The sequence below is a fragment of the Hypomesus nipponensis genome, chromosome 4 (genome assembly GCF_054491055.1).
Source record: "Hypomesus nipponensis isolate SF chromosome 4, ASM5449105v1, whole genome shotgun sequence".
NCBI classification, from domain to species: Eukaryota; Metazoa; Chordata; class Actinopteri; order Osmeriformes; family Osmeridae; genus Hypomesus; species Hypomesus nipponensis.
In genome coordinates this window covers 16,419,305-16,429,095 of record NC_140364.1, presented here as the reverse complement: position 1 = coordinate 16,429,095, position 9,791 = coordinate 16,419,305, and the positions used below count along the sequence as shown (strand labels likewise).

Here is a 9,791-nt window from a genome sequence, read left to right as displayed (position 1 = left end):
TTTGATATGTATGAAGGTTTCACTGACTTACCTGATTAATCGAGTTAGATCAGAACGGGGACACTCCGCTTTGGCGCACGAATGTCTGTCGGAGTAGCAGCGTGTGCGCGGTTGATTCTCTGATGTCATTAACTCCCATGGCTTACCCACCGCTAGGATACCCGTACTCACCTAGACAACAGGTAACTCACCCGTACTCACCTACACACCAGGTAAATCCCCACACGCCTTTAAGGAATTTTGAAGTGTGACAATTGTTCCCTTGTGTGTAAAATTATCTTTCAGTGTTTATCCTGACGCGTCAATGTCTCTGTTTCCGTTAGTTCTTGATGACCTCGAGCTCACTGGCCAGCTGTCTCGAGCCCGGTGGAAGGTCTGTCGTGGACAGCCTGTCAGCCCCCACTCATTCGTCCCTCAGTTGTCCGGTTTACGAGAGCAGAGTTCTTCGTTCTCCAGGGCACGAGCTGACTCCCCCCGCCGGTATTGGTGTCTACAGTGGCGCCTATAAAAGCCAAGGGTATTACAGCACGTGCGCCAGCGACGCCACAGCCCTCTATTCCAGGGTAAGGGTTTCTAAATGCCAGATATTGATATTCAGGTTGAGTTTCATGTAAAATGTTGTGGTAAAAGTTATATACAAGTGACTTTGACATAGCTGACATTAAATAGTTAAAGTTTAAAGTCTAAAATATAAAGACAAATATCAGCTCCCGGTATAAATGACGTGAACCTTTCTAATTACATTTAACAGTAGGTCTGTTCTATACAGACCCATCCACCTTCCACACACTAGTCCTGCCACGAGTAGTGCATGTGCACTTGAAGTTGAATTAAATATTTGAATTAATATTGCAGGGAACACTTGACTCCAAAGATGGAGCAGGCCCAGCCCACGCAGGCTCCCAGGCCCCTGCATATTACCCCTACGACTATGCGTTTGGACAATATCCGTACGAAAGATACGGGTAGGTCAACCTTTACTCCTCCCTTCATTTCTCGTTTTCATGCTTTCGTCACAGTGATATGGTTCTCTTACATGCACACAGTCTGACTTAATGACAAAGCAAACTGCTGAAATTTACCACAAATATATTATATTTACTGCAAATGTTCTATTTTCGTCAGGTATGCAAGTGCAGACGGAGCATCCCGTCGTAAGAACGCGACCCGGGAGACCACGAGCACTCTGAAGGCCTGGCTGCAGGAGCACCAGAAGAACCCATACCCCACCAAGGGGGAGAAGATCATGCTGGCTATCATCACCAAGATGACACTGACACAGGTAACCTGCCTGGGATGGCATGTTTATGATCCCGTAATGAGTGTTGAGTCTGATGCTCCTGGTACAACCAGGTGTACATACACATGATCTCGCTCACTGTCCCCTTGTCCTCTCTAAGGTGTCTACCTGGTTTGCAAATGCACGCAGGAGACTAAAGAAAGAGAACAAGGTGACTTGGTCCCCGCGTGCTAATAAAGCTTCAGATGACCGAGGCCTTGATGACGACAGCGATGGCAGGGAGGAGTCTATGGAGGAGCAGCCAATGAAAAGCCTTGCCGGTACGTAGGCCTCACTGCACGTAACAACGGGTTTATGATGTTATCGGTTTCACTATCGTTTTAGGAACAGGGAATTTTTCCAACATTGTCTCATCACATTTGTCATGTCATGTCATTCCAGATGAAGGGCAGCATCCGGGTCTCCAGCAGGGTGATCTGGAGGACTTTGATCTGCTTGAATCAGACGGTTCTGATGGAGAACTGAAACAGCAGTTAGACATAAAGAGCATTCCCATACAAACATTCCCATCAGACACTTCTCATAGGCCTTGTTCTCACACCACAGACACATTTCAGAGAAACGAAAGCTTGTCTACAAACGCTCCAAAACTGCCCCCAGAGCAAAGCCCACCAGATATAGACAGCAAACCAAAAATCTGGTCAATTGCACAAACTGCAGTTTCTTTGAATTCCGCTGTCCAACCTGAGTATCTTTCCTGCATGCTGTCGTCCACCGGAGCCTCTCTCCCAGGCTTTCTGTCAGACGTGGGGCCTAACCCTACCCATAGAGACCAGGGCTATCCATCAGACATGGGGCTGGCTGCGTCTCATAGAGATCAGGGCTCTCCGGTCGCAACGCTCAGAGAATGGGTTGATGGAGTTTTCCATGACCCCCCACTGTTCCATCCACGACCGGTGCACCAGACGGCCTCCAAGCAAACCGCGGCATGGAAACGGTTAAACGGATCCTCGATGGAAACTCAGGGACGTTTGTTTGAACACATTGCCTCCTCTCTACAGCACGTCTAGACTGCCAGCGCACCATGCTTTTGTTGTTGTAGTGACTTTGGACAATGGAACACAGAAAATCACGTATATGTGTGTGGTGGCACTTTTGATATTGCTTATGATAGAACACACGTTGCATCCCGGGGGAGTTGGCAGCTTACCTTCCTCGGAGTTCACGCCTGAGTCATCACAACATGTGCATGTGTTCTCACCCCAGCAGACCTATGTGACATGTAAACAGACCACATTGTACACATTCACTATATTCCTGCGCTAAAGTCCAGTTGCAGCTGTCACTGTAATAAATTGTCTTTTTATAACAGGGGGACGTTTTCTCTGAGTCCAGTCGTTTGAAAGACACGTGCACGCAGCGGTTAAGTGCAGCCTTGCCTGAGACCATAATGGTGTAGATCTATCCTGTGTGAGTTTGTGTGTGAGAGAGACAGAGAGATAGAGGCTTGGGCGAGGGGGGTGTAGTGTGGGATAGAGAGACATAGAGAGAGAGAGAGAGAGAGAGAGGGAGGGGCATGGGGGGGGTGGAATGTGGGATAGAGAGAGGGTGGGGTGAGGGGGAGTGGTGTTGGGGATAGAGAGCAGGAGTGTTATGAACCAAGTGTTATTCAGCCGTGACTAATTCAAACACACAAAGGACGGTGCTGCTAAATTGTTAAATCGATGCTACTTCCACCCTGGGCTCAGATAGCTGCAATCAGCGATGCGTCCCTTTTCATTAGGCGGCGTTTGACTGTATCAACAGGGGACCAAGGGAGAAAACCCACGTCACTGCAGCAGGGGGCTTCAGTAAGAGGCTCAGGCCGAATCCCAATAATCCCCCCACCCTAACCCTTACCCCTTCCCCTCAGTTAGGGTCGACCTGATTCACAGATTAGGGTGTTTTTTTTATTTTTTAAGAAATACTTCTACTTCCTAATTTAAATACAGACAACACCTCAGAATAAAATCAATTATATAATTTAAATTATGTTCCTCTTAAAAATATCAATTTTTTTTGCATTACCTTTTGAGAGTTTAATAATTATGCGACAGGAATGTGGGTAAAGGAACTCTTCTTTTTCTTCTGATCCTTCTTCTCTGTTGTCAATTTAGGAAAGGTGATAAAGTATTTATCAGAACAGAGAGAGATCCACCAAGGCTTTGTGTGGAATTAACCATTTCAGACTAAATAATTCAGGACCAAGTCAACCGAGTATTCCATTCTTTTTCTGCTTCATAAATAAATGATATATAGGATGATAAATAATGACATCCAATTCTTTCTCTAAAGTTTATTTTCTAGTACACAGTTACACATAAGCTTTAAACGAACAGTAACACTTCAGAGACAACAATTTGATGATGTACTTCTCCAAGTAATGCCGTCTCAATTGCTTTATAAGAGTATGTGGGAAATATATAACTAATATATCACTAATATAACAAAGACAAAAATCAAGACCAAGACACAGCTAAAGAAGTCTTGAGAGCTGGAAGGGACAGACTTTCATATTAATCTGAGAGGCAGATAGATAAGAGTTAGATATGAACCAGATGGTTTAATTAGAGATGAGATTACACGTTCTGGACACGACCCCTCTGACACAGTGAGTTCAAGCAGGGAGATTCAAAGCAGACTGTTGTGCTGCAGAGAGGAGGCCCAAAGTTCCTCATGCAACTTGGTCTGTGAAGGTCAACAATCATATGCTGCCTTCTTTCTACTTCACCTGACACATTCTGTTTCGTTTGACCTAAACGTCTCATTCTCTCCTCTCCTTTCTTCCCTCCTTGTGGGTGATGTTGTTCTTTAAGCAGACACTTCCATCCACAGCAGAGGATAACCCTAACCACTAACCCGAACCCACAGCAGTGTACAAGGGAATGTGAACCTGTGACCTCTTGATCTGCAGTCAAGTGCTCCACCAATAAGCAGAGCCCAACTGAACAGATGATGTACAGTGATGCTGGAAACAGACTGAGAGACAAAGCCATATAGCTCAGCTTGATCTAGAGCTAATTATCATTGTTCATCTTTACAAAGACAATGGGTTTTATTTTGTCACCTTAAGATTTGAGAAGATTGTTATAACTTTGAAATAAGTTAACCAAGGTCCTCATTAACTGATAGTTAGATGTCTGGAAAACTATTATTGACAACTCCCTCTCTCACCCTGCCTGCACCTTTGGACAAACACCTACCTCATTCACTTTCTCACTTTCTCTCGATGACACAAACACACCATCACCACAGACACTTCATGGTCTCTTGTGCTGTCACACACACCAGGTCTTCCAGGGTAGAGCTGAGAGTAAACCCTCTCTCTCCTCTACCTGTCACCAACAAAGGAGGTGTCTATCTCCGCCACCGTCTCCGGAGCCACCGTCACTAGAACACATCGTTATTTCCATAGTAAAGGTCAGATGTACTGTAACCCGTGTCTTCGGGGGAGAGTGAAGTCACCCAGAGACAGTGATTAAAGGTCAGTTTTCCATGATTGCCCCTCATAATAAGGTTTAGGACTGAGGGAAGCTATGCTGATCCTGGATCTGTGACTGTGTGCAACTTCTACCCCAAAGAAAGTTCAGATAATTGGATAAAAGGGACAGAGCAAGCTGGGTACTTAGTGAGTCTGAAGTCCTGTAATGTGACACATTTCAGAGAGGGAGGCTTCTAATGGGGCAATTAAGTACCAAGGGATGATATTTGTGTTGAGGGAGAATGGAGTGCAGTAGTGTGTGTGTGTGTGTGTGTGTGTGTGTGTGTGTGTGTTCACGTTAAAGGGAACCTGGCATTTATCCTCATTATCTGCTGCAGCGAAGGATGGAGATCTGCTCAGAGCCAAATCGCTTTCACTGACCTAGACTTGCCACCTTTGTTTGCTTGAAAACTACACAGTTGAAAACCTGCAGTAGATCCAATAAAACCTTTTTTCCTGAAGAATATAATTCAGCACAATCCCTGGAGGTAGGTTAACTGTACACTGGATGTAATATCTTGGTCAGGATCTAAAATTATTCTACTTCCATCTATTAGGACAGAGTATTTTGGGTTGGTTAATAATTGAATGTGCTGTTGTTTTATTCAGCACAATTTATATGCTCAGTTTCATTCCAAGGATTTTACTCTGAGCCTCGCCTAAAACTTGACAGTCAACTTCCCTCCCACCAAAACCACCCAGTCTAGCCATCAGCTCTGAACAAACCCAACTGATCATCTCAACAACACTCTCCTCCACCTCTCCATCACCAAACAGGAGCGACTACAGGAGCATTAACACAGCCCCTCTATGGATGAGTACAGCATCACACCTCCTCCTCCCTGAGTCGCCAGGGCTGATTATAGCAGCCTGGATGCTGTTCCAACCTGAGATCTGTGGGCTGGAAAACACGGTTCCAGAGCATCTCTGGGGACCGGCCAGGCGGACGCTGTCTGCAGCGGGCCAACTCAGCATGCAGGGGTCTGGGGAGAAGACTGATGAAATATATATACCATCGTCTTCAAACATGAATTGTTCCGCACCGCTGTTCCTTAACAGTCGGCATTTTCCTGAAGCCTTCCAAGGTTGGCAAAACCAACACATCCCTGGGAAGCATCCATGATGCAGGGGGAAAACTAGGGCCGAACCCTAAACCTTCAGAGGAACTCTCCACAGCTGAACTGTGTCCATACAGAATATTGTTTTTGCCAACAATTCATACCTGTGAGGCAACACAGCCCTCTGAGGGACACTGATTGATCTGTTTCGTCTTCATAACAAAACTATACTGGGTCAATGAAAGAACAAGCAAAAATTCTTTTTTATAAACATATTCTACTGAGACACACTGTATATGTATATTTGAGTTTGGATGTTGAACTGACAAGCACATCAGCTGAGGTCTGATCCAGACATGAGAATATTGCAATATCCTTTAAGTAGATGGTCCTGAAATGTCGTTTTTTAAAGGTGTTGATAAAGTTGCTGTATCATCCACTGTGCATGTCAGTGAACCATGCACAGTGGATGAAAGAACCACAGAATGCCAAGCCAACCTGCTTATTATTACCACAGCCTACATGTGAGAGAATCACACCTCTTAGCATTTTAGATTAAACTTGATAATTAAACAGGTTTTGTTGAAAAGTAAAATAATTGCATTATGGATAAATGACCAAGTGACTCAATCGCTGAGCTACCCAGACACATGCCTTCCCTCCCACCCACCAGAGGAAGTCAGAACTAAACCTTGTAGCAGTGAGACCTGTTAGGGCTCAAAGCACAGTGACACAACCACACAACAGCCTCTCTTACATCCTACCTGCCATCTAAAAGTACTCTTAGAAATGTGGATAGGCAACTGTTGCCCTCTGCTTGTCAGAAGAAGAATTGCAATAATAATACTGTATTTTTCCTAGCTCCTATATGCAAACACTGGTTTATCACACAAGACTGGAGCACATTCACTGTTCCCAGAGGCTACAGTTGCCTCTCTCCGAGTAGCTAGACCAGAACTTGTGTTTCATTAGAAAGCAAAATTTCTCAAGACTGATACTGGAGCATATATAATTTATTTAATACAAAGTACAGAGAGAAAGACTGCTGAAGAGTCTTAATGATGATGACTCTGCTTGAACTGAAGCCCACAGTATCCACACGTGCCAACCTTCGTATCTTTGTCCTGGAAACGCAAAGTCCAGAACAGACATTCAGGTTAGCAAACAGTCAGAATCAAACCCAATGCTAGTGTCCCAGATGTCACTGGCGTGAGGCTACCTACCAGGTTGATGTACACCTTTGGGTGGCCCAGGGCTCCCCCACCCCCGTCACAGGACACCACCCTTGCACCAACTTCACTGACTGGTTCTTCTGCCACCAGACTGATGGCAAAGTTCCTGTTCACCTGGATTACAGGCATAAAGGAGAAAGTTTTGATGGCAAAACTGAGTTTACTTCGTGAAGTGATTTAGTAAGTGATTCTTACCTCTTTCTGTCTGCCAACGAATCGGGCTCTTCTGGGGTCATGCTCATCAAACACCTAAATACAAATAACGCACATCATGGGTGACGTCAAGAGCAGACTGTTTGACTGTTTGCAATATACAAATAATGCACATCATGGGTGACGTCAAGAGCAGACTGTTTGACGATTTGCAACACAAATGCAGTCTAAACCGTTGCAGTAATCCGGCTAGCTGCCACCTAAACAGGACAACACAGCAGCCATAATGCTAGCTAACATGCTAGCTAGCATGCTAGCAAAGTTACTGCCTGGGTGAGCAGGAAGATGTAACTTGGCGAGCGAGCCTTGGTCTCACCTGGCCGGTGTGGGTGATAGCTTCCCCGGTGCTTGACACGGTTACGTAGTGTCGTGGTGTAGATACAGCTGAGATTTTCAGTGGTGATACAAGTACCTTAGCATTCCTACTGAAGGACAGAATCCTGCCCGCTGCGGCCGCCATGTTTACTGACCCGCTACAATCACCCACAATGCTCCGCAGTTCGCGTATCAAAACACTAATGCTGGGTCCTAAATTCAATATTACATTAACTGTACACTGGACGTAATGTCTTTTTTTTATATAACCCTGGAGAAAATCACAAATATATAAATCATTTATGGGACATATATTACTTAAATGTGTGAAGACAAAATAAAAAGACTTCCTGTATGATAGAGCCCACCAATGAATTAACCATCCATCTACGTCACAGGAAGAAAGCCCAGCCGACTGCCTCCAGACTTCACGGTCGTGTTGTGTTATTGAAAACAAACTCTTTGATGGATTCTACACAGATCTAAACCTAACCGTTGGAGCAAAAAGGTTGGTAACTTTGTATTATTAATTTGATAATAACTAAGTTATACACAGGCTCGGGCGAAAAGCAGATGGTTACGTCCTTCTGGCCTTGAAAATGAAGCGTGGTGGCTTCACTAAGTAGCCTTGCGCAGAAGAATATTAGGCTACTATCATTTGTAAAACATTCAAAATCATAGCATTGCTCCTCTTGTTAAAATCCCGTTATTAAAGATGTCCACGTGGTGCTGCAAAGGTTATACATTCTTATAAATCTCGAGTTATTAAAAACAACCAGTGCATTTAATAAGATAATTTACAAAACGATGTTTACAGGTTTCTTCTTAATGCTGGAGGAAAATAGTCCACGGCCGTTATGTTAACCCACTTGGCCCGCACCCTGTCCCGGCAGCTGACCGTGCTGGGCCGGTCCTCCCTGTGTTGGTTTTCCCACCCGGGGTTCCTCTACAGAGGGCTCTCTGCCCTCTTAGCCACCCCTCGGCTCCTGGTGCCCGGCAGAGCCCCCGGCCTCCAGGCCCACGCTCCTGCAACCTTCCCCCAGGACAGGGGCTCCCTCCTGGGCCAGTGCCAGCACCTCGCCTGTCTGCAGCCCTGCACTGGGATGAAGACCAAGAGTTCTCTGAAACGACGTTGCAAAGACTGCTTCTACGTGCGTCGAAGGGGACGTTTGTTTGTGTTCTGTAAGACACACCCGAGGCACAAGCAGAGACAGGGGTGAAGTGGGAGAAGTGTGCATGAGTCAGGTGGAACACGATAGCTTGGTTGTTGGTTGGGTTTCTTTGACGCAATAAAGTGTTGATTTAATAATGTTCTGTTTCCTAGTTCTCTTTTATATAACTTATTTCCTAGTAGGACACCTTGTCACAAATTCTTGACCTTTATGTTTTTACAGATATAGATCATATTATACATAACATGTTTTTTTTGTTTTTTTTACAATATCTGTAATAGATTTAAGTGCCTTCTACAGATTAGAACAAACTGCAGTTTCATTACTAAGCCACAGGGGGGCTCTTGCAGCTCAGATACCTGGATTCATGGAAGCCAACAACACCACCTCGCTGTCAAACACAAAATATTCTCACTTGGAACTGAAGATTTGCCGGTTTGAAGGACAAAGGAAGGAGGACATATGTAAGAGCACATGGTGTGTTGACAGACTGCAAACAGCACAGCCATGGGAACTGGAATTACTTAGACAGAGTTATGCCAACATGGAACCATTTAATATTTGCCTATTCTGAATTATTATTTAGTTACTTGTTTAGGTATCAAATCCAGGCTACTGCTTGTGTTTGTGTTTGTGGGTGATGCTTTAGCCTGGTAGAGTCATGGCTTGGTGTCACGGTAGATTTCATGGTCTTCTATATCAAACATGACAACTGGTCATGTGGCTTATACAGAGTGTATAACACTTTATACTATTGCACTTGCCATCAGATTAGTACTTTCTGTATACTTGTTGTGCTGACATTTAGATCATATGTACATTATGTATAATTTTACAGTCCCTGATTCTCATTGTTATTTTTCCATATTGTTCCAAATGGATTTTCCTTCTTGGAATCTGTTGTGATTCGTTAAACTAACAATTGTGATTAGGTACACAACATACTAATGGACTTAATATCATATGTTCTCTCTGAAAAGCCAGTTGGATACTTTTGTGAACTGACAGTATATTGCTTTCGATTTACAGTTATGTAGATTC

The 9,791-nt window shown here is 44.4% G+C and overlaps 2 protein-coding genes and 1 long non-coding RNA gene across 3 annotated transcripts; 2 read left to right on the top strand and 1 right to left on the bottom strand.

Moving 5' to 3' along the window:
* irx4b (iroquois homeobox 4b) lies at nt 1–4,279 on the top strand. The gene is made up of 6 exons (XM_084696033.1): nt 1–182; nt 324–563; nt 856–965; nt 1,126–1,282; nt 1,401–1,560; nt 4,194–4,279. Exons 1-6 carry the CDS (start codon nt 123–125, stop codon nt 4,277–4,279), a joined length of 813 nt encoding a protein of 270 aa, XP_084552159.1. The 5' UTR covers nt 1–122.
* A 2,534-nt stretch (nt 4,280–6,813) lies between these two features.
* On the bottom strand, nt 6,814–7,756 carry ndufs6 (NADH:ubiquinone oxidoreductase subunit S6). The gene is made up of 4 exons (XM_084697125.1): nt 7,580–7,756; nt 7,246–7,299; nt 7,042–7,164; nt 6,814–6,942 (listed from the first exon to the last, which is right to left on the bottom strand). Exons 1-4 carry the CDS (start codon nt 7,721–7,723, stop codon nt 6,874–6,876), a joined length of 390 nt encoding a protein of 129 aa, XP_084553251.1. The 5' UTR covers nt 7,724–7,756; the 3' UTR covers nt 6,814–6,873.
* Nucleotides 7,757–7,963: 207 nt separating this feature from the next.
* On the top strand, nt 7,964–8,889 carry LOC146295900 (uncharacterized). The gene is made up of 2 exons (XR_014753355.1): nt 7,964–8,086; nt 8,396–8,889. It is a non-coding gene; the product is annotated as an uncharacterized LOC146295900 (long non-coding RNA).
* The last annotated feature ends 902 nt before the right edge of the window (nt 8,890–9,791 follow it).